Source organism: Neovison vison, chromosome 2, assembly GCF_020171115.1.
Source record: "Neovison vison isolate M4711 chromosome 2, ASM_NN_V1, whole genome shotgun sequence".
NCBI lineage: Eukaryota > Metazoa > Chordata > Mammalia > Carnivora > Mustelidae > Neogale > Neogale vison.
Window position 1 is genome coordinate 231,036,979 of NC_058092.1, and position 25,050 is coordinate 231,062,028.

General features: G+C 46.8%; 1 protein-coding gene and 1 pseudogene across 1 annotated transcript in view; both read left to right on the forward strand.

Annotated features, from left to right (window-relative positions):
- Window positions 1-25,050, forward strand: part of TACC2 (transforming acidic coiled-coil containing protein 2) — a 187,420-nt gene that overhangs the window by 21,810 nt on the left and 140,560 nt on the right. The window contains exon 3 of the mRNA XM_044240661.1: window positions 3,055-3,164. Within this exon, the coding sequence (XP_044096596.1) occupies window positions 3,055-3,164 (110 nt within the window). The remainder of the gene's footprint in view (window positions 1-3,054; window positions 3,165-25,050) is intronic.
- LOC122901178 lies at window positions 14,696-14,935 on the forward strand (annotated as a pseudogene).

Here is a 25,050-nt window from a genome sequence, read left to right on the forward strand (position 1 = left end):
CCTGGTGTTTAGTAAGTGCTCAATAAACAGGAGCTAGTCTTACTGTCCTTTCCTCCCACATTCTGTCTCAACAAAAGTGAATGGAGGTTCTCTAATTGTAGTACCATGTTAGCACACTAGGATGTGTGGCCCCTGAGAGCTGAGGCATCTTTGATATTTTACCTTTGGACACAACTGGGGGATCAAAGCAGCCAACCGTTCAGATACGTGCCCTAGTTGGGGGAAACAGAACCAACTGGCTTGCTCTTTAGGCTCTGTGTGAAGGTCAAGGACACCACCCATTCAACAGCAGATTCAAGGTGTTAGGAAGACCCCCAAGTTCAGATTGAGCTGATGATTTGCACCCACATGTCCCATGGAAGCTCCAGAATTGGTTTCCAACAACCCCAGCCTAGAGGTTGATAGAGCTGGTGGGTGGCGTTTTCCCTTCCTGGGAGGACTGGGTCTCCCCTTGGGGGGGCCCTGTGTTTATATATTTGTGGTCACGGCAGGGGGTGCTATCTCCCTAGACTGAGCAACTCTAGGGAAGGGAAGAAACCTCATTCATTTTTGTAGTCCCCACTTCTAGCATTGGTTCTTGTGCATGGTATGGTTTAGATGAATATAGAGAGCATGAGCGGGGGCAGGGGAGAAGGGCAGAGGGAGAGGGAGAAGCAGGCTCCCTGATGAGCATGGGCTCCCTCCCAGGTCTCCACGATCATGATCTGAGCTGAAGGCAGACGCTTAACCACCTGAGCCACCCGGATGAGTGTATTTTAGATAATTGAATAGATCAACAAATCAATAAATACTTTCTGGAAAACTAGGTGAAATGAGATATTTATCAAATGATTTGGCTGCATTAGGATCCGTAGTCACAACTGGTAAATTGTTGGGCTTAGGAGAGGCCTTTTGTATTTCCAGCTGCTGGTTTTGTTGGGCAGGGCCGGCGAGGTCTGTCTCTGGAGCAGTGGCCCCTGAGGGGTGAGAGAAGATTTCTAGCAACAAGGAGCAGGCAGACACAGCGAGCCCCGCAAAGTCCGGAGGAGCTCTTCTTGCCTGACTCCTGGTGCCTCACCTCCACCGCCTCCCTCAAGGACAGGACCAGGGGCTCACGGAGCTCAGTTTTTCCCAAACACCTGACAAGTCATGTGCCTAGGTCTGAGCTGTAACAGCTGGAGGACAGGGAAGCTGTTTCTAATTCACATGAAGGTGCTGTCTGCTCACAGGCCACGCACCTGCCCAGAGCGGCACCACCTTCCAGTGTTCACGCAGGTGCCCCCCAGGCTAGGGGCTGCCCTGCCCTGTGGATTTGGATCATCTGCCAGGTTTAAGCAAGGTGAGAAGAAATGAGGCCTTGTGTTAACTGTCCCCAAAACTGTGTTCCATGGAACACTAGCTCTAGGAGATGGTGACAGGTGACATGTGAACAGAAGGATCCTGTGGTCACAAAACTTTGGGAAAGGGAGTTAGAATTCAATGTCATTTGACCACAGAACTTCTCAGACCCTTTCTGGCACTCCGTGAATTTTGAAAACAGGGCTAGATAACCAGCGCTTCTTAAACTTAGCTGACATAGAGCACTTCGTCTCCTTCAAAGCTGGTTTGATCATTAATGGGGAATGTACTTTTTTGGGTTGCAAGTGACAGAAATCCACCTTGTACCAGAGAAGGCAAACGGGGACTTGAGATCTCAGGTAATCGTTGGTTGGATGGGGCATAACAGGCTGGGCCCCAGACCAAGTGGTACCAAAGCCTCCACATCACTGGGACCGCTGACCCTCTGTCCCTCACCCGGGCTTCTCTCTGCCTGCTGGCACTAGTCTCTCTCGGCGCAGGCAGCCTTTGTCCACAATGTCTACAAACAGGCTGCTGGTAACGCCGCATTCTTATTCTGCAGAACCCTCACCAGATTCCTGCCCCTCTGGGTCTTTGGGGAGTCTTGTGTGCACCCCAGTGGGGAGGGCGGTGGGGCCCTGTGAAGGAGCACTGCCGGGAAGATGGGCTGAAAGACAGCTACTGCTTTGGGTTTAAAGAACCCTTTCCCCCTTTCTGACATTTATTCTACACTTAGTGAGCCTTATTTATTTATTATTTATTTATGAGCCTTACTTATTTATAATGAGCCCTATTTATTTATTTATGATTTTATTTATTTAATTAGCAATAATCGCACCTCAGATAAACCTCGGATATTGGCTATGATACTACCACTGCGCAAAAAGCTATGATTTTATTTATTTATTTAACACAGAGAGTGAGCACAAACAGGGGGAGTGGCAGGCAGAGGGAGAAGCAGACTCCCCAGTAAGCAAGGCGCCCAAAGCAGGACTCGATCCCAGGACCCTGGGAACATGACCTGAGCCAAAGGCAGAAGCTTAGCCAACTGAGCCACCCAGGAGCCCCATTAAATGAGAATTATTTAAATTGATTTTTTAAAAAACCTCTGATTTCTTTCTGTCCCATGATCTGAAGTTTGGACCGTCCTTTCTTGGTTTTATAAGAAGTGCTTTCCTGGCAGACGAGCTTAATGTGGGAGTGAAGGAAAGGCAACGGCTTCTCAGAATGGCTCGGGCCTTGGACCGATGGGCCCAGGTTTCCAAGGGCTCATCATTTTCTCTGTTCAGTGTCTTGCCTGGGTTTCCGGTGGAATTCTGGTTTGTGGGACCACGGGGGAGGGAGGAGGAGATGGCTTCCATCTAGGTGACGCCACAAGCCAGTTAGACCCTTGAAGATCTTCGAGCAGACGTCCTCCCTTTCTCCAGGGAGCGGGTGCCCCCCCACTGAAGTCTGGTAGGTGTCCCCAGTGTTGGCCTTGGACTGTCGCAGGCATCCTGCTCAGCGGGAGTCTCGTGTGTAACTGTGTGTCTCCTCCATCAGAGCAGTGCAGGTGCCATGCTTGCAGGGCTCCCCGCATGCCCCCCCGTGCGGCTCGTGCGGGCGCGCAGTGCTGCTCCGGTGGATGACAAAGCAAACGAACAACGTGACGCGGCTGGTGGCCAACTGAGAAATGCATCTGTGTCTTCAGACACTCCTATTTGATTTCTGTTCCAATTTCTCTTCCTTCCGGCTCAGAAAACTTCACCAGCTCAGAGTCCGGGGTCTGTGCAAGCACCTGGGAGAGGTCAGAACGTGAAAGGGGACCCGGAGAAGTCTGGAAGTGCCGGGCATGGAGACTTGCACAGGTAGGAGCCCGGGTCAGAGGACTGGCCCAGCCCAACGGGGGGCTTGCTCGCTACTGGCTCAGCATTTGCTTTGGAAAATTTACTCTAAAACCCGTGACATGGTCCTCTATGGTGACATGGTCAAAGCAGTGGTTCGTAGATGGCTTTGGGATTGCCTTGACCTGCATGATTGGAGAACTAATGTTTTTCTGCCCAATGAAACTAGCAATTATGGGCTTCCGTCCATTCCAACAATACTCCAGGTTGTTTATCTTCATTATCAGAACTTATTTAAGCCTATAAAGGCTTGAATAAAAAGATCAAGGCTACCAAAGGACGTATCAGGGGTGTCTCATGCATGGTGAGTTGGGGGAGTCTGTGTTCAGGCCTGGTAGCCAATGAGGGCACCAGACGGCAAGACAGGATTCAAACTCTATTACTAACGTGACAGGTATCCTGAGTCCCAGGGAGGCTAGTGGGTGAATTCCAGAAATTAAGAAGGCCACTCTGGTGCAGTGGAACAAGGCCAGTGCGGGTGTGGACCATCAGTCAGAGCCTTCCTCATTATGACCCTCGGGAGGTCCCGATTTCCCTGCTGTGGCTATTGGGAAAAAGTCCAACAGACGCCTCCCATGTGGTATTTGGCGCCCATGGTTTTAGGGATGTTCCCAAGCAGAGGGCCAGCAGACGTGAACATTCAGTCCCCAGGACAGACTCGGGGCAAGAACACTGGAGGCAGTCAGTGATTGTGGGTTCAGTGCGTGATCTGGTTGGAAGAACCCTCCTGGGCATCCAGGAGGCTCTAATCACAGCCTTAAAGCAATAAATCAACAGGAGCTCCAAAAACAAAAATGAAAAATTGAAAGGTAGACGTCGCCCCCCCCTCTACACACAGATACACATCATAGACAATAGATAATGAGATTTTTAGGTCATGAATGCTTTGCAGTATCACGTTACCCAAGAGTTTAAGCAACATTTGTGTGTTTGGGCTGTAAACAATGGGGAACCACGGGTAGGTCAGAGTGCACCCCTGGTGGCAGGAATTCCCAGGCCTGGCTGGTATGACTCTCTGGGCCGCTCACACTCGTGCCCTCCAGAAGAGGCACTTTGAACCCCTTGGCCTGAACATTAGAATTCTTCAGGGAAATGGTGGGGCAGAGTGTTCTTTTTTGCTGAAGGCATCGCAGAATATGCCTTGAACAACACCTTTGATCCCTGTTTTCTGCCCTCCTTGGCCTCGTAGACCCCCTGCGGCTGTTCCTCGTTCATGAGCTTTTTATCAGGATAACTGGACAGAGGTTTTAATACTCCGGCTCCAATGAGACCAGATGACCCATCTGAACTGGCTCGGGGTGATCACAAAACTAATAGATTCATCTTTTCTGGAATTCTCTGCGAAGGCCCTCCGTGCTGGCTGAGACCCGAGGTCCAACCCCCTCGTCCCCCATGGAGGTTCTGGGATCCCTCAAGAGGCTTGGGAAGTATTTGGGGCCTGGGTCACAGCTCGGCTGAGGGATAACAGCAGCTGGAAGGGCTTTTGCTCCTTGTTCCTCAGCTTTAGTCAATTATTCTTTTTCCCTTGAGGAAGAGTTGCTTCTCGTTGCCAAATGAACTGATCATAAAAGAGGTGCCTTCCACAAGCCCAAAGAAGCAACTTCCTGTTCTCAATTAGAAACATGAATTCTGCTCTATAGATGCAAGACTGTCTGTGGTGCAGGGCTCTGGACTAAGTTGCTCGCAAACTCTCAGGAGGTGAGCGGGCTCCTGGAGTCTGGCCATGTGCAGGGGGAGACACACGCCGCCCTCGGCATCTGCCGTAAAGATAATGGCAGTTACCAGTTTGCACACGGGGACCAGACACCATGCCAACGGCTCTAGGCATACAGAATACACTTTGATTTTCTTTAAGTCAATTCATTTCCAATTCCAAGTCCTTACTCTGCCAGGCTGGTGGGAATGCCCTTGCCAGCTGTCCCTGGAAGTCGCCATCGTCTGTCCCCTCACCACCGTGGTGCGCACCAGTCCACACCACATGGTCCCTCGGGCCCTAAGACCGTGCTGCCTTCAGGACACTCTTGGGGCCAGGGGAATCTTTGGTGGGGCTGGGAGCCCCGGGGCCATTCCCTTCAGGGTTCTGTGCCCGTCCCCCATGAGCCCGGGGACACAGTCAGGGAGCAGGGAGGGACTCTCAGACGTTGGCCACTTTCTACGACTTGGCCCTCTTGTCATTCTCAAGTACAGTGGCCTCTTTCTTTGCCACATCAGACGATCAGCATTTTCTCTTCATAGGATATATTATAGGTTTTTACAAAAGATTGAAGAAGCCATTGACCTCGTACTGTGTGTTCTCCTTGGAAAAACTCCAGAGAGAAAGCACAGAATGGCCTGCAGTGGCTCCTGCTGGGCCTGGAGACAAGGGCAGAACGTGGGGGAAAAGGCCTATGTTAATCCGGTCTAACAACCTCCACACAGCGTTCTCTCTGCGGTACAGACGGGGACACTGAGGCTTGGAGCCCTGTGTCATTTATGCTTTAGTGCTAGTGGTAGAAAGTCCACTGTTTCTGCCTTGAGGCTTCTTCCCTTTGAATTACACAAGGAAGGCGTTCCTACATCCCCAAGGGGGTTCAGCTTTTCATCTGGAGTCCCATCAATCTAATCTAAAACAAGGCATTGTTTTCCCTTCGCCACATGGTGTCGCTGTTGTAACTTTAGCTCTATGTTGGTCAAACCTGGGCCGAGGCTGGGAGGCACGACCCTGATGCGCATCCGTGCACAAGTCCAGGGCTCCTGAGGGAGGATGATCCCACACTCTCAGGACAAAGCCGGGTTGCCCTCTTACTGCTCAGCAATGTCCATCCCGAGCACGGCTGCCCTGGGTACACACGTCCTGTTCTGGGTCCATCGCCCACCATCTCGTGAGCTTTCTCCTCCCTGCTTGGGTACCAACAGCCAGGGATGGCAACAACCCCCCCCCCTTTTTTTAAATCCTCAAAACACAATGAATCTCATTCTACAACCTTCCCCAGATCATAGAGCTATTGGGTTGCACCAGAGGAAATGACTGCTTTGTAGGGAAAAGTTGTGTTGTGGCCATTTCCTGACCTTTGGCATCCTACCTGCTCATTCTTCCAAGGAAGGCAGCGGTGATAGTTCAATAATGTTGGACTTTTCTCAGGGAGAACCTACGTGAATTTCTGGTGCCTCCGTCTCTGATGAAGGACCAGAAACTCGACAGCCTATAGTCTTAACCATGATCCATAGGTTCTTAAATGTGAGCAGACTTCAGGATCGCCCACCAGGCTGCTTAAAACACAGATCGCTGGGTCTCTTTCCCAGACATTCTGATGCAGTAAGTGTGGGGCAAGGCCCAAGAATGAGCTCCTAACCGGTTCCCACGTGATGCTGATGCCGCTGGTCCAGACCTGCTGTGTTATCCCCTGGGACTATGTGATGCCAAGGCTGGGTGCTGTCAGGGTTCTCTTAGGGCAGCGGTGGGGCCTCTTGAACTAAAGGGGACAGCTTGAGAGACCACTCCAGGTAGGGGCAGGGATCTCAACCGTAGATTCAGTATCTCCCTCCCTCCTGCTGCAGGAATCTTCCTGGACATTTTATTCCTAATTGCCTGCCCTTCCCCAGATTTCCATACTATAGATCTATTGTATATGTTCTGTGGTCTTTGGATAACCTATCAGACCGATAATACTTTGTAATTACACTGTGATAGCTGAGTTATCTTCCTCTCCCAAGAGCCCACTTTCGCTCCTCTGGGGAGGGTCCAGGCCCCCTGAGCCCACGGCTCTGAGGTGGTGACAATGACGGAGGAACAAACACAGCTTTGATATTCTGGATATTTTGGAGCTGAGAGAAGCCAGGACTTGCTGATGGATCGGATTTGGAAGAAGGGAGAGAATAGTCAAGGAAGATTCCGGAAGCTTTGGTTTGAGCAATTGGGTGGCGAGGATCATTTGCTGGGAAGTGAAAAAGTGAGCCAGGTGTATTTACTGAGGGCCATAGACACAGGGCCAGTGCTTGTTACCCGGTGAAGCTGGCAAGACAGTGTACCGCTCACAGCCCTGGGTGCATCGGCGACACACGACAGTCCTCCATCTTTCGAAGAAAGCCGGGTGCTCCTGTGTTTCAGGGACAGCTCACCTCCTGCTCTACGCGCAGCGCTGTCAACACCCGAGCCTAGGTCGTCCCTTTGGGGGAGGCAGGGGGAGAGATTCCATTTAGCAAACACGGATCCGCAGCTCACCACAGGCCAAGCTCTGAGCCTGAGACCAGAGGTGAAAGAGACAAACAGGACATGTGGGTCCAGTTGTACTCGGTTCTTACGTAGAGAATTCCAGAACTTCTTTAAGTCTGGAAAGGGAAGATAGGGCATATGTAGTGAGCTCAACCGCTTGTTTTCAAACATACAGACTCTTACTAGCACAGAAATCCTCGGCGTTTGGGTAGCAAGAGCTCAGGGAAGGGTAGAAAGATGGTTTGAAACATGAAACTTGAGACACTGGCCGAGAGTGTTCCTTGAGCCTTGCCTGCCACGAGTCACCTGCCAGCAGGGCGGAGGACCTGGGGCTGAAACACCGCACCCAGCACTCAGCACTGACGCCTGCGGATGACCTCCAGAAGGCCACGGGCAGGGAGGGGGGGTTCGAGGAGGTGAAGAAAAGCCCCCCCCCCCGCCGCCCAAAGTGTTGCTTGGTGGGGCCTGGAATCCAGCTGGGTTTGGTGGTGCCCGGAAGCCTGGGCTCAGAGCCACAGTTCTGAGCTCTCACGGGTGTCTGAAAACATTTGTGCTGTGGGCTCCAGAATTAGAAAGCAAACCCCCGTCTGTTCTTAAAATTTAATTTCCCTATAAACAAGGTCCATTCTCAGACCCAGACAAAAGAAAAATCAGAAAGATCTGTTTTATGAGCAGCGGCTGGGGCCAGCTCTTTACTGAGCGAGCCCGTGTCTCTGATGCAGTAGGAAACGGTTCCCACCGAACAAAGTTGTGCAAAGTTCCAGATCCGCTCGGGAGCTCCGGCCAAGGCAGGGTGTGCCGGGCCGGGCCAGGGCCGCCTCCGCCCCGCGGGTCCTGCTTCTGACTCACTGTTGATCTCTGGCAGGAAGTAAACACAGAGAGGAGGGGTAATGAGCTCCCCGACTTGTGACACGGGCTGAAAAAGAAGGTCACGCGCTGAATTAGGTGTGTGTCTGCTTTCGGCTCATCTGGTTTCCACAGAGCATTTGAAAAGAGGACAGGAGTGTGTTTCCATCCTGAGATAATATCCCATTTAAATTGTCACATTTTGGAAAATACAGAAAAGTGAAAGTGAAGGGGGGGGGAATCACCAATGCACTCAACCACCTACAGACAACTACTCTTAAAATATTAGTGTTTCCCTCAGGCTTTTCTCATTTTCTGAGTTCTTTATCGATTGTGATAGCTGTGTGTGTATAAACATATGTATTTATAACTATTTAAATAACCAAATACCTTCAAACAACATATGAACATACATGTTTATATATAATCATATTTAAATATGTAAACAATATATTAGTATAAATATTTATATAGGGTCCATTTAAATAATTAATAGACTGTATCTTAGAGCAGTTTCAGGTTTACAGAAAAATTGAGCAGCACAGAGAATTCTCACATACCCCCGCTTCCTCCTAACAGTTTGCCTTATTTTTATTTTTTTTAAGTAGACTCCATGCTGAGCTTAGAGCCCAGTGAAGGACTTGAACTCACAACCCTGAGATCAAGACCTAAACTGACACCATGAGTCGGATGCTTAATAGGGCACCCCCAGTTTGCCTTATTATTAACATTTTGCATTAGTTGGTACATTTGTTACAGTTAATGAACCAATATTGAGACATTGTTATTAATTAAAATCAACAGTTTACAGTGAGTGTCACCCTTGTGTTGGACATACAGCCTCTGGGCTTGGCAAATCCATAATACCACGTGCCCACCACTGCAGTCTCCTACAGATGGGTTTCAGTGACTCAAGAAATCTCCTGTTTCTACCTGTTCATCCCTCCTCTCTCTCTCCCCTACCGGCCCCTGGTGACTACTGATCTTTTCACTGTCTTCATAGTTGAGTTTTTTTTTTTTTCCAATTACATTTTTGTATTGGTGTAAGATACATTCTGTAAGAGTATGAAGCTGAGGGCTTTTTTTTTTTTTAATCTTTTATTTATTTATTTGACACAGAGAGAGAGAAAGAGCACAAGTAGGCAGAGAGGCAGGTAGAGAGAGAAGCAGGCTCCCCACTGATCAAGGAGTCAGATGCGGGACTCAATTCTAGGACCCTGGTTTCATGACCTGAGCTGAAGGCAGATGCTTAACCGACTGAGCCATCCAGGCACCCCTGAAGCTGAAAGCTTGATGAATGTTTACATCCCTATGCACCTGTGTGACCAAGCCCGGCTCTAGGGCTAGATCATTCCTGTTGCCCAAGAACATTCTATCCTGTCACTTCCCAATCAATACCCAGCCCCAGAATAACAACTATTCTGACTTCTACCACCATGAATTAGTTTTGCCAGGTCTTGAACTTCACCTAAAGGGGGATTAAACAGCAACATACAGTTTGGTGTCTGGGTTCTTTTATACACAACTACTTGTTGGATTTTCAAATGATTTTTTACTGTGGTAAAAAAAGACAGCATAAAATTTACCATCTTAACCAATTCTGAGTACAGGTCAGTGTTGTGCAAATATTTCTGTGGTTTCTTTTTCTTTTCTTTTCTTTCCTTTTTTTTTTTTTTTTTTTTAAAGAGGGAAAGAGATGGAGGTGGGCAGAGGGAGAGGGAGGGAGGGAGAGAATCTTCAGCAGGCTCCACATGGAGTTCGATCTAATGACCCTAAGATTATGACCTGAGCTGAAAACAAGAGTTGAACACGTAACTGGCTGTCACTCAGGCCCACCCCTGTTTCTATAGATTCTTAAGGTAGAAGCTGAGGTCATTGATTGGAGACTTTTTTTTTCTTAATATAGGTGTTTTAGTGCATTGAAAGTCCAAGTCCTGCTTTAACTGCATGTGACATTTTGATATTTGTGTTTTCATTTTCATTTAGTTCAAATGCTTTCTAATTTCCTTTTTAATTTCTTCTTTGACTCATGGGCTATTAGAAGTGTATTGTTTAATATTCAAATACTTGGGGGATTTTCCAGATATCTTTTTTTTTTTTTTTAAAGATCTACTTATTTATTTTAATGAGAGAGAGGGAGAGCGAGGGAGCACATGTGAGTCAGGGGAGGGGCAGAAAGAGAGAATCTCAAGCAGACTTTCCACTGGACATGTGGGGACATTCAGCTCCATCCTGTGACCCATGAGATCATGACCTGAGCCCAAAGGAAGAGACACTGAACCAACTGAGACACCTAGGCACCCCAGTTATCCTTTGTTATTAATTTTTAATTTAATTCCATTGCAGCCAGATGATATACTTTGAATAATTTGAATCTTTGAGAATTTATTGAGACTTTTAAAAAATGGGTAGAATGTGGTCTACCTTATAAATGTGTCATTTGCACTTGAAAAGAATGTAATTCTGCCACTAATGGATAGTGTTTAGTAAATAGCAACTGGGTTAAGTTGCTTGGTGGTGTTCTTTTGGTCTTTCATATCTGTACTGATTTTCCATTCGCTTGCTCAGTCAATTATTAAGAAAAGGGTGTGGAACTATCATTTTATAATTGTGGACTTGGCCATTTCTTTTTTTTTCCATCAGTTTTTGCTTTATATATTTTAAAGCTCTGTTATTAAATAAACTTTAGAATGCTTATGTCCTATTGATGAATTGAACCTTTTATCATTATAATAATCTTCTTTATGGCTGGTAATATTCCTTGCTGCAAAATCTGTTTTGTTTCATATAATACAGACATAACTGCTTTCTTTTCACTAGTATTTTCACAGTATGGCTTCCCCTACCCTTTCTCTCTCTTTTTTTTTAAGATTTTATTTATTTGACAGAGAGAGATCTCAAGTAGGCAGAGAGGCAGGCAGAGAGAGGAGGAAGCAGGCTCCCTGCCAAGCAGAGAGCCCAAAGCGGAACTCGATCCCAGGACCCTGAGATCATGACCCGATCTGAAGGCAGAGGCCCAACCCACTGAGCCACCCAGGCACCCCATTCTCTTACTTTTAATCTCTCTGTGTTTTTAAGCAAAATTTGAAACGCTTTCTTGTAGACAGCTTACAGTGGGTCTCCCTTTTTTTCTTCCATTCTGAATATTGCTGCCTTTTAACTGAAATGTTTATAACATTTACATTTAATGTGAGTATTAATATGGTTGACTTCAATCTACAGTCTTATTGTTTTCTTCATCTCTTTTACCCTCTTTTTTTGCCTTCTTTTGGAAAAAGTAATTATTTTTATGATTCTATTTTATTTCCCTTTTAACTTATTAGCCACAACTATTTATGTTAGGTGGTTGCTTTCCAATCTATACTATACATCTTTTTTTTTTAATTTAAATTTAAAAAAAATTTTTAAGAGAATGCGTCTGTGATTTGTTGTTGTTGTTGTTAAGATTATTTATTTATTTATTTATTTGACAGACAAAGATCACAAGTAGGCAGATAGGCAGGTGTGTGGTGGGGGAAGAAGGCCCCCCGCCGAGCAGGGAGCCCAATGCAGGGTTCGATCCCAGGACCCTGAGATCGTGACCTGAGCCGAAGGCAGAGGCTTTAACCCACTGAGCCACCCAGGCGCCCCCATACTATACAACTTTAATGTGATACAATCTGCTTTCAAGTGATGTTGCACCATTTCACGTACATTTGAGAGTCTTGCCCTGTATAACAGTAGACTTCCATTTCTCCCCTTTTGGCCTTTGTGCTTGGTTGTCATACATTTTATTTCTACATATATTTAAAATCACACAGTATATGTTATTTTGGCTTGACATAGCCAATTATCTCTTATAGGAGATTTACAGAATGAGGAAAAAAGAATTTCTGTTTACCTCCACAGTCACCGTTTCTGCTGTTCTTTATTCTTTTGGGTGGATACTGCTGGCCATCTGGTATTATTTCCTTTTGGTTTGAGGGGATTCCTTCAACATTCCTAGATAGGTCTAGATTCCTAGCTAGGTCTTCTGGTGATTAATTTTCTTAGTTTTAAATGTCTGAAAAAAAATCCTAATTTCACCTGTATTTTAGAAAGAGATTTTGCAGGGCAAGGAGTTCTAGGTAGACAGTTCTTTTTCTTTTTCTACTTGAAAGATATTGCCCTACTGCACTCTAACTTGTGTGGTTTCCAACAAAAATTTCTGCCACCCTTTCTTTTGTTCTGTCCTTTCTTCTCCAAGTGCTTTTAATATTTTTCATGTTTTTACTGGTTTTAAACAATTTGGTTATGATGTGCCTTGGTGTACATTTCTTCTCGTTTCTTGTGTTGAGAGATTCTTGTATCTGCAGTTTTATGGTTTATGTCATTTTTGGAAAAAATTTCAGCCATTATTTCTTCAAATAGTTTTAAAAAATCTCCCTCCTTCCTTTGGGGATTCTAATTGCACATATATTTGGGTGCTTGAAGTTATCTCACACTCACTGATACTCTTGTTTAAAAGATTTTTTTTTGTCTTTGTCTCTCTGCTTTTCATTTTAGACAGTTTCTATTGCTATGTCTTCAAGTTCACTAATCTTTTTCTCTGTAATGACTAATCTGTTACTAATACCACGCAGTGTGTTTTTCATTTTAGAAATTAGAGTTTTCATCTTGACCTGTTTGATTGGGGATGTTTTTTATTTTTAAGTAATCCATATACCCAATTGTGGGGCTCAAAATCATGACCCCAAGATCAAGAGTTGCATGCTCCCCTCACTGAGCCAGCCAGGCACGTGTGGATTGGGATCTTTTTTTATATCCTCCATGTCTGTACTTGACATGCTCAATCTTTCCTTTAGCCTCCTGAACACAGGGAACACAGTTATAACACATTTTAAAGAGTCCTTGTATACTAATTCTATCATCTGCATAATTTCTGGGGTGGTTTTTATTGAGTTTTCTTTTCATTGTGGGTCATATTTTCCTGTTTCTTTGCATTCCAGACACCGTGGGTCTTATGCTTTTGGATTCTGGATATTTTTGTATTTTTTTAAATACTCTTGAACTTTGCTCTGGGGGTGCAGTTCAGTTATTTGGAACAGCTTAATCCTTTTGGGGCTTCATTAGGTGGGACCAGAGCAGTGTTTAGCCCAGGGTTCATATTTTCTAGAACAGTGCTTAGTCCAGGTTCATGTTTTCCACTACAGAGACAAGGCTCTTCCTAGCACTCTTGCAGATGTTCCATGCATTGTGAGAGTTTCCATGGTGGCTGGTGGGACCAGATTTTCCCAGCCCTGTGTTAGCTTTAAGGATTCTTCCCTGTAAACCTCACAGGTGGTCTGAACCTAAATGCAGGCGGTATTTGTGCATATACATGCTGATCAGTACTTGGATATCCCCAGAGTTCTGTCTTTGTCCAGCTTTCTCTTCTCTGATGCCCAGAGATGCAGATGCCTCCTCCAGCCCCTCAAGTCCGGCAGACTCTCCACTCTCCCTGTGCTGCTTCCTCCAGGCCTTAGCTGGAGTAAGAGCAGCACTTACTCTGCTGCCTTCCATCTCCAGGGATCACAGGCTTCTGTTTCTCATGGCTTCTATAGCAGCCGATCCTCCATTAGTCCAACACCCTGTTGTGTTAATAATTCTTTATATGACATTTCCCAACCCAAGCTCTCTGAAAAGACCAAAAAGCGACCCATATCAAGTTTCTTTCTCTGGTTTTAAATGGAAGTGCAGCAAAACACCTGGCATTTATTTTGAGAGACGTGGGGAGACACTCCTAGAAAAAAATATTAATAAGAGAGGATGCCATGGGCAAGAGTTGTTTTTCTTTCCTTTTCAAGAGCAGCTTGTATTCCAGACACTCCTAGTCTCTTTTTGTGGCCTCAAATGCCAACTTGGACAGGAGTAAATCTTCCCAAATCATCACTGCAGCTGTGTTCATGTTCATCACTGCACCTGGGATGGTTTTATGTCTTTAACATGGAACCAACTTGGCCCCTCGGTGATGTTGACTCATCAACTCCCTCCACCCCATACACATTTAGGCCAGTGGGATTATAGAGAGACAAATCCCAACCAAATGTGTGACTAGCACATTTTTGAGCTCAGTACACATGAGCTCAGCCTCTCATAGGTAACATTGGTGACATCTTTTTATTCAGGGAATGCCCCAAATTCTCTGAAAGGTTTTTCAGTCATCAAGGGAAGATTCCAATATGTTTCCTGCTTTTACTGTGTTGATGAAGGCAGGAAAATTATTTTAATACACATTAGAAGTCTTATCAAGAAGGAATATTAACAAAAATATATTCACCGCTATTTGTTCTTTCTGGATATCAAAACAAAGAAAAAATACCACCATAACCCAGGCACACAAGAAACCACTGCTTGCATTTTTATGTGGCTAAGCGGTAGGATTTAACTTTAAATGAAGAAAATATCGCTGATGTATTGTTCCAGTGGCAGAGTGGTGGATAATCCTGTGCCTGGCAAAATGGAGGTCAAGGCCATGAGCAGGTACACCAGCCCCATGAACCTGGCTCTCCTCCCCCGTCTCACCATGGTGCTGTTGGCCACCAGCATGTTCTTTACTGCCTGGCTCTTCGTTTATGAGGTTCCCTCCACCAAGTACAATCGGGATGTCTAAAAAGGGCTCCTCGTCTCCTTGGTGGCCTTGCTCTTCATGGGCTTTGGAGTCCTCTTCCTGCCTGCTCCGAGTGGTGTCTACATATGAGCTCCCAAGGGTTCCAATCTGCTGGTGTCACTGAATTCCTGCTTCTGTAAATTAATTTTTTTTTTTTTTTACTATTGCTAGAAGTGTCCTACCTGCTACTTACAATAAAGAAAGATGTGTGACCAAAAGAAGAATTAAGAAAGGGGCACCTGGGTGGCACAGTCAGTTGAGTGACCAACTCTTGGTTTTGGCTAAGATCATGTTCTCAGGGTCCTGGGATGGAGCTCCATGTCAGGCTCCGTACTCAGTGGGGAGTCTGCTTAAGGATTCTCTCTCTCTCTCTCCCCCTCTGTCTCTCTGGTTCTTTCTCTCTCCCTCACTAAAAAAGAAAGAAAGAAAGAAACAGAGAGAGAGAGAGAGAGAGAGAGAGAGAAAAGAAGAAAGAAAGGGAAAAGAAAGGAAAGGTAAGGAAAGGAAAGGAAAAGAAAGGAAAAAAGAGAAAAGAAAAAAGAAAACAAAAAGTAAATGCGTTTAAATGAATTAGTGTCTGGTCATGACAGTACCTAGATACATTGGGAGGACAATGACAGAAGTGAGTGACACCCAGTAAGAGATGTGGATTTGTGCCAACTATAGGGAGCTTTGTGTGCAACAATCTGGCAACCCCTTCCAGCAATTAGTCCGGGAACCGCAAAATTGGGTCATTCCACTATCTTTTATACCCCACGAGACAGATGCTGACAAAATCGATTAGAAGACAATTTTTTAAATTTTCCTTGGGATTCAGTTGCCTGCCCCCCCCGCCCTCCGCATATACACACTATGCTGGATCATGGATTCTCACAAGTGGACTGACACTTTGACCTTGAAGTCATGTAAGTCCTTGTGGCAGAGCTTGCCTTGAATAATAAGGATACTTTGGTGTTTAATCATTCCTCCCATAACTCTTTAGAACCTACCACTGTTTTCCTCTTGTCTATTGCATGGGTGACACAGGCTTTGTGGTCTTTGTTTTTTTCTGGCCCAGAATGAGCACAGGAAAGAGTTAAAACTGGATTAAAAATACAAAACTGAGTCTGACAGGGCTGCCAAGGTCATGGGCTCCTTGGAATCTGTGCAGGAAGCATCATTTGGACAAATTAGGATCACGTTTGTAGATCAGATTTAATCTGCTGGGATGGCAGAGAAGTTTCTGAGGCAGTGCCTTTCTCCATGAAATACCAGGTTTAGTTGTTGAGACTTGGCAATCTCCCTCTCTTGATTAACTTGAAACTTCTTTCCTTGGCTCAAATCACTTAGAACATAAATCCTTTTCCAAAGTCCCTGGAATAGGCAGTATATCTCACAGTACGGGAGTTAACCGAAGTAAGGGTTTTCTTTAATGTCAGTTAAAAAAATTGCTCCTTACTTCTGTATTCATTCCATCATCCAATCATTCATTCGGCAGAGTAGGGACCAGTGCTAGACCGAGATAGCAAAATAAATGAGATGCATTCCCTCTAACCTCCAGGAGGTTGTACCTAGTGGGAAAGTGAGAGAGTGAACAAATACCACCACCGAGAGAGCGTCTGCATGCAGCCTTCAGGAGGATAGAAAAGGGAGCATCTATGGCTCAGGGAGGGGTGTCCCTCCGTGGAGGGAAGTGCCTGGGGGATCCTACCACAGAGGAAGGTGACGGGGTCTGGGCTTTTCAGGGAAGGAAGGGGGTCTTACCATGGAGGAGGGAAAGGGGGGATTCCCACAATGGAGGGGAGTAGGAAGTTCTCATTTCAGAGAAGAGTTAGGGGATATTACCGTGGAGGGGGAAAGAACTCCCTATGTGTGCAAAGCCCGCAGCTGGCCTTGCTCTGAGGCACAAAAGAGCTATTCACGTGTTCCTGATTTATAAGCACGTTCCAGAGCAGGTGAGAGGTGAGTACAGGGGGTGTGTGGTAGTGTGTTTTGAGAATTATCCTTCTAGTTCTATAAAGGACAGCTGAAATGTCCTTACCAAAGCTTCCTTTCACATATGGCTGTGCATCCCATCCTATGTTCTGTGTGTGGCACATCCGTCTTACTAAGTGCTCTGTCAGAAAAGGGGCAGAGGAAGATTTTTGAGAAACACTAAGTTTGGGATACACTGTGTATATATCTTCTTGTTGATTCACAATATATGGTGGTATCTCAAAGGCACTGAGAAGTCCTGCAGTAAAGAAACTTATTTAATCATGTTTCATCTAGTGCTTCCTGTATCATCTAAAGACCAGGGAAAGCTTTCTTGCACATCTAACAATTGTATTATGAGAAATACAGGATTTAGTATATAAAAGCTCCTGATAGAAATGTAAAAATGGAGGACATATCCTACACAACTCTTGTTAGTCATTAATAAGTGATCCAGAATGATCTGCTATAGTTGGCCCAATCATATATCAAGTTCTCTTTTTTTAAATACTTTATTTTTTTATTGACAGAGAGAGAGAGCACATGTATGAATGGGGGGGAGGGGCCAGAAGGAGAGGGAGAGAGAGAATCCCAAGCAGACTCTGCTGAGCACAGAATCCGATGTGGGGCTTGATCTCTTGTCCCTGGGATCATGACCTGAGCAGAAATCAAGAATCAGATGCTTAATTCAGTGAGCCACCCAGGTGCCCCTCATATATCAAATTCTTGAGGAGACTATCTTCTTAGGCAGTCTTCCTTGTTTGGGATGGAAAAGAGAAAGAATGAAACATTCGGAACTGGGCATTTCATAGTGAGGAGACTAACTCTAGGAATTGTAGTTACTGATAACCCTAGAGCACTTGGTTACCAGACTTATGATTCACAGAAAGAAAAATACAAAGCAAAGGGCAAGAATAAAGGACACTGAATTGATTAGGTGACTAGCAGTTTAACTGTGTCATTGTGAAGATCAATGCGGTTCCCAAATTAACCAGGCTTATTCTGAGTCAACGTTGGGAAGACCCGAAAACATTTTGGAGTTTAGTTTTCTTTCTCTGGTTGGGGTCTCAGTCATCCTTCTACTGAAGAAAAGTCACATGGTCAACATGGCCCCGGGGTTAATTCAGATTTTGGCAAGTCCTAGAAATGTATGGGAAAAAGAAAACACCACAGTCCTCTGAAATTGCTCTTGGGGTTTGGGTAGCTAATTCATCACATCCTTTCCCACCAGATTCTGAGTCAATCATGAACTTGGCACCAGAGTCTGCAAGGAGAAGAAAGCCAGCTTTATCACTGGCAAGTTTGGACTGGAAAACAAGTCAAAATGGGGGTTCCTGATACTGCCCCCTGAACTGAACTTCCCCACCCAGTGCTAGGCTGCAGACATGCGCAGGGTGCCTCGAAGGCTGGGGAGGGCCAGCCCCAGTGAGTTTATCACCTGGCAGGCAGCTAGGGGAGGAGATTGGACTGCTCTCCTTATCTCAGTGACCTTGAGTACCTTAACCCCCACCTGTATGGAAGCTCTACCTATGGGGGCTGCTTGTAAGAAGTGAGAAGTCTCACTTCTTCCTGGGAGGTAACCTTAATGGAGAGTAAGGCCAAGTGTCATACTTCTGAGAGCTCAGCTGTGTCATTAAATACCTGAATGCGTGGGCCAAGGCAGGATTCCATGCAGCTGAGCACCCCCCAGCCCAGAGCCTCCTCATCACTCCCCCAGCTGCCACAGCTGGTAACAGTGAATCAGGACTGGTGGTTTTCAGGGGCTGGAATGAAACTCACAGGATCTCTCTCTACCCTTTGCTTTCCTTTTCTAGAAAGAACACTGAAATGCAATGAGCAGCAGTGATGTTATGTGGGGAAATCTTCTAATCTTTTCAATTATACTAATTTATGAAAATAACCGATCATTCACAGACTTCTGTACTTTATAATTAGTAACAAATTTCTTACAGCACACCCCCTAACTCATCAGACCCACCAGTGTGCACAGGGAATTGTGGTTGAAAAGTGCTGCCTTGACCTCATTTCTTTTGAAGAAACATTTAAACAAAAGTACTTTGCCTTTTCTGAGCCTCATTTTCTTGTATCTTCATCAGTAAAATGAAAGATTTGGACTAAATAGGTACGAGAATGCTGAGACTGTCTGGAAGAAAAGAACTTTCTTAACCATCATATCAAACAACCATGATTTGGAAACATTTCTGCATATTTGGAATCTTTGATTTGTGTTCACTTGTATCTGCCCATCCACTCATTCAATCAAATATCCCATCACCCATCCACCAACCAGTCACCCACCCAACCGTCCATCCATCCACCATTCATTCATCCATCCATCCACCAATCACCCATCGACCCAACATCCATCCACCATCCATCCATCCATCCATCCATCCATTTAATCAACCATCCACCCACCCAACCATTCTTCCATCTATGCAACCATTCAGCCATCCAGTCATCCATCCATCCACCATCCATCCATCCATCCATCCATCTACGCATGCATTCACATATTCAATGTTTATCATATGCTAGACACTGGGGAAACAATATTGAAAAGAGACAAGACTCTGTCTTCATTTACTCCAGTGGAGAGAACGATCATCAATCCATGTTGATGGCAACTGTGACTACAGCCATCACTAAGTGGGCCTGTGAAGCAGATCTGGAAGACCAGGTAGGCTTTGTTGACAAGGATGAGTAGGGCTGAGACCTGCTGGGGAAGAGTAGGAGGGCTCCGGGCTGCAGGCAGGTGCACGGATGGTGAGGTCCAAGTCGGATGAGACAGGAAAGGCAACCCGGGGCTACAGCTGATGGCAAAGCGGAGCTACTGGCTTTTATTTCTAAGCCATTTTGCTCTGGCTGCAGACTGGAAACCGGAGGCAGCCAGAGTGAGTGGGAGGAGAGGCTGTAGCTCCCATGCAGAAGAGGTGAGGCCAGCAAGTCCAGGGAAGCAGGAGGCGCCGGGGCCCCAGAGCCTGGCAGCACAGGGCTTGCGCTTGCCTTGCCTTGGGCGCTCTGAGACCCTGGGTCCAGGCTTACACGTCTCTGGGGCTATTTCTACGTGTGTGCAAGAAGGGCCATCTACTCAGCAGAGCTACAGAGTGGATTAAACGCAGTCGTAACTGAAAAGCACTCAGCATGGACCTGGCCTTCATAAATGCTCTGTCTGTGGCAACTTTCCTTTGGACGATTCTGCTTTATGGTTTTGCTGGTTTCCTCGAAGCCTGGTAGTTCAGGGGCCATGCTTGTTTTTCCTCTCCCGGCCTCCTTCCCTGAACATTCTGGTTGGCTCGAGTGTATGTCTTCAGAACTTCGCACTTAGGAGCCCATTTGGGGTGACTCCCTCCCGCTAGGCTAGCGGGGAGGGCATCTCTATTGTCTGCTCAGAACTTTGCTGCAGCAAATCACCTCTCCTCCCAGGTTGCTTTACCCTGTGCTTTCCCCCTTTCTCATGCTGGGGGTGTCTGGTGTGCGCCAAGGAGCCTGGGGGTGTCTGTTGGGTTAAAGCCTCTGCCTTCAGCTTGGGTCATGATTCCAGGGTTCTGGGATCGAGCATCGGGCTCTCTGCTCAGCAGGGAGCCTGCTCCCCCATCTCTCTACCTGCCTCCTCTGCCTACTTGTGATCTCTGTCTGCGAATAAATAAATAAAATCTTTTTTTTTTTAAATAAATAAAATCTTAAAAAAAAAAAAAAAGGAGACCGCATTCGGCCTCATCCCACAACCTCAACTCAGAGGCAGCGCCCCCTACAGGCGGAAAACCTTCCATCTAGGGTTCTGCGCTGCCAGGCCGGCAAGAGCCGGCCTTTGTTCTGAGCTACATCTCCATCCCACACATTTTGATAGAATCTTGAAGCACAAAGGGACATTATGCAAGCTTCAATTAATGCAGAGCCCTCACCGATCAGTTCTTGGGATTTTTCCTGCCCTTAGGCAAATTTGCTTCTGACAAGTGGCTTTAATCTGGTTTTAAAAACTGCTCTGGATGGGCAATCAAAGAAATTGCTGGTGCTCAGCTGATGCTGAGTAAAACAAGCAGGGTTTTTATGGGGGGGGGGTGCGGGAAGTGAGTCGTATCCCTCACACTCGGTGGGAATTTGCTCCTGGTTCTTGTCTAAGACCCACAGGTTTTCAAGCTGCCCAAACTGAGTGAATCTGTCATCTTGTCCCCAGTGACAAAGACTTCATTCTACCTGAGGGGAAGCCACACGCTCCCTCTAAGCTAGCAGCTCCTGTCAGAACAGGGACAAGGAAGTGGTTTTATTTTTCTTACCCGTGTGGAAGGGGGCTGTGTTCTGCGTGCCTGCAGCAGGCAGACGTATGTGGGAGCAATTCGTTTCTGAATTACATGCCATTAATCTCATTAACTGCTAAGTGGTGTGACCCCACGTTAACGGGTGGGATGCAAAATGTGAAGTGGTCGTAAAAAGGAAACTGGCCAGATGCCGAGTGCAGAGTGGTTGGTTCCAGAACAATCCAACAGCCCTGCAGCTTGGGAACCTTCCCAAGCCTGGTGCTTCCGGGGGTGGTTCCGCACACAGCCGGCCCAGAGCTTTCTGGGTGCAGCTGTCCTTGTGGCCAGCTGAGGATTAAAGGGATTTGGATAACTTACCCTCTGAGTTTTTTCTCCTTTGCCCTTGTCAGCTCTGCTTGTGGGTCTGAAAACACGAATCTGCTTGAGACAATAGCCAACTCTTTCTTGGATCCCTCCTATATATCTTCAGGCACATAGTTCATGTGTCATATGGGTGGGAACAGGCATTCCGTGAGGATGTTTGGTCTCGTGGTGATGTGTACACACACCCCTCAAAGATGTCCAGTACATTTCATAGGTGAGGGGCTTGGAGAGCGGCTGGAATGGAGTCAGGGAAAGTGCCTTGGGCATAAACCACATGTACTGGTTTGTCACAGTTCTGGAGGCTGGGATCCAACCTCAAGGAGGCACCTGCAGATTCCGTCTGGAGAGAACCTGCTTCATGGTCTGTAGATGGGTGATTTTTTGCTGTTTCCTCGCAAGGAGGAAGGGACAAGGGAACTCTCTGGGGACTCATTTGTAAGGCCACTAATCCCATGCATGCAGCCTCCATCTTCAGGACCAAGTCACCTCCCAAGGGCTCCACCTCCTAATACCATCCCTTGGGGATTGGGTTTCAACACGTGTTTATGAACTGGGGGGCCCCAAACGTTCAGTTTCCATCCTTGTTAGTTTGCATTCTTGGAGGCGTACAGATTATTTTCCCAGCCTTTCATTTTGTAAAATTTGAAACCTCAAAATGTTGCAACAAAGTACAATAAATACCCGTATACCTATACTGGGCCAGCAGAGGTGGTTTCTGACGAGACATTTCTTCTTGGCTTGCAGATGGTGGCTTCTTGCTGTGTCCCCTTATGGCTTGTTCCATAAGGGAAGAGGAGTCTCTTTCTCTTCCCATTAGGACAGTACTTACATGGCATTAGGACTCAAGTCCTGTGGCTTTATTTAACCCATTTAACTCCTGAAAGGCCCTGTCTCCAAATATAGTCACATGGGGGGTTAGGACAGCTGCATATGGATCTCAGGGGGACACAATTCAATTTCTAAATTTTAACAGGAATGTATTTCATCTTGCCACTGTGTGCATCCCTGATAAATGAAGGTATGGGCATTGCCTTGCATTGGAAATCTAGAATTTTGGTAGTGAATGTGTAGAGTAGAATCTTTTCTCTGGTCACGTTCAAAACACTGTGGGTCTGTGAATAGGTCAATGTGTACATATGGAACAGTTGCAAGAACAGTCCATAGATTTTCCTCCCTATAATAACTTTATTTTTTTCCCTAAAATAATTTCAAAGAACATGGTAAAAAGCCCCAGGAAAACCATACTTCTATTAACTTTGTTTTGCATGATTTCTCTTGGTGCTAAAAGATACATGATCATCACAAGGACATAGAATCATAGCTATGCAAAAATAATAAAATTGCATCCTTTAACAATTGTGTATAAAAAAATAAAAAAAAAAAAAGGAAAATCACCGGAACCCTTCAAGTGGTAAGCATGTGGGAGATATTTTTCCCTACATTTTCAAAATGTTGTATTGGCCATATTATTTTAAAATTTTAAAAATGCACTTAATGAAAACCACGCAGAATTGAAAACCCCAGTCAAATACGGCCCATGAAGAACTATTCTACAGTACCTAGATAGCTGGTTATCTACAGCAAATCCATAATTCTGAGCCACGTTCCCCTAAATACCCATAGTTTTGCTTTACATGCTGTCTAGCTGTATAAGTTCAAGTGAAGACATGTATGCGTGTGAAGGGAGTTCGGCTCCCAAGAATTTTATATACAGCTAAACAGAATTGATTTTTGGATGGCGCCCCTCACAGTACCACATGTTGAATTAAAGAATCAAGTCAACTGCTCTCAATGGTAGCTCTTTATTTCAAAACATGGCATTGCCCACCTGTGCCTTTTCCCCAGACATCTAAAGATCCTCATTAAGGACTTAGGACCTCCTTGTAAGTTACACAGAAAGGGTTCAAACCCTCTATTATGGCTTATACCTATTGGAAACGTTCTGAATTTCCTGCATTTTTGGAACACCGTGAATGTGTGTTCATATTTCCCTGTTCACACCTGACCAGCATGGAAAGCTCCAGGCTGAATGTTTGAGGTTCCCTGCACTGACTTTGGGAGAAAGTAAGGGCACGTGGATGGTTATGCAAGGGGGGGTGGGTTGGGGGGGCGTGTTCTCTTCACCGAAAGGAAAGGCTGCATGGGGATGCTGTGTTTTGGGGTCTTTCGTGGGGAAGAGGTGGGGGGTGATTCTGCCTGTGATGTGGGTCTGGATGCACATCCACGAGAACGAATGAAAAAATCAAATGTTTTCATTGTTGGCAGCGCCGGGCACCGAGACTCCTGCTCCGCTTCTGAGGGTACCGCCAGCCTGGACCCATGCATCGTGTCCCGGGAGGTGACTGAGTCAAGCAAAAGCCCCCAGGAGGCCAGGGGCCTGGAAGGTTCTCCGCCGGCCTGCTCACGAGTGCCCTGGGAGCAGGAGTGCCCTTCCGCCTCCATGCCCTTTGCTGAGGGCCCTCCGGACTCTTGCTTGGCGAGCCCAGTAGCAGAACCTAAAGACTGGCCCCTCATTCAACACCCCAGGCGGGAACTGTCCCCAGACGCCTGTGGGGAAGCCCCAACAGCATCTGTCCCTGAGGGGGGCAGTTCTACTCAGTGCAGCGTGGGTTCTGTTGTCCCCAGTGCTGGGCACACATTGTCTTCCTCTAGCTGCACTGACTGGTCCGTGGGGGTTTCACCAGCACCTCGTCAAGAGCTGATGAAGGGACAGCCTGGAGAAGACGGCCACCCTGGTGATTTCAAGTCCCAAGAGAATGAGGCTGCAGGTGACCAGCCCCTAGCAGAGGCCAGGCAGGGGGCAGCCTCTGTGCCACAGGCCCTGGAAGCCCCTGCTGCCGCTCAGCCAGGCAAGGCAGACTCACCTGGTCCAGAGGAGTCTCCCACAAAGCCTGAGACCCTGACTCTACCAGAGCCAGGCCCCAGAGCCTTGGACAGGGACAAATGCCAAGGAGAGGTGCCACCTTGGGCTTCTGCCGATGGCTCAGGATTGCCCGGGGCCTGCCATCCCATGAGGAGCCCTGCAGGGGCTGCCCAGGAAGATGACACAAATTCCCGGGGAAACTGCCAGCAGCAAATGGGAGCACTTCTGGCACACGTCGAGCCGCCCTGGGATTCACAGAGCTGCACTCTGGTGCCTGGAGCCAGGGGCTCTGGGAAGGAGACCGGGGAGGCCTGCGATGCTCTGGGTCACTTGCAGGCAGGGGGGCCAGGAAGTGAGCCCGGTGCAGCCAACCCTGCAGCAGCAGACAGCCAGCCCCGAGGGGCTTTGCTCACGAGCACAGAGCCTGCCCCACCTGCACCGACGGAGGACAAATGTCCAGCTTCGGGCTCCGCTCCATCACCAGCTGCTCAGGCCTCTGCCGCTGCAGAAGAATCCAGCTGGTTGACCGGGGAGATGGTTTCCGGAGCAGAGATGCCAGTTCTTACAAATCTGGCCAAAGAGTTAGCAGATGCAGGGTTGGCAGGACAGGAGAAGCTCAAATCTGATCTCAGAAGTGAGGGAGAGGGTCTAGGAGGGAACTGTGGAGAAGGCACTGCCCCTTTGCCCCAGGAGGACAGTGGAGAGGTCTCAGTGAGGGACCAGAAAGTCCAACAAGGAGTACTGCCCCCCGGCCCAACCAGTGTATC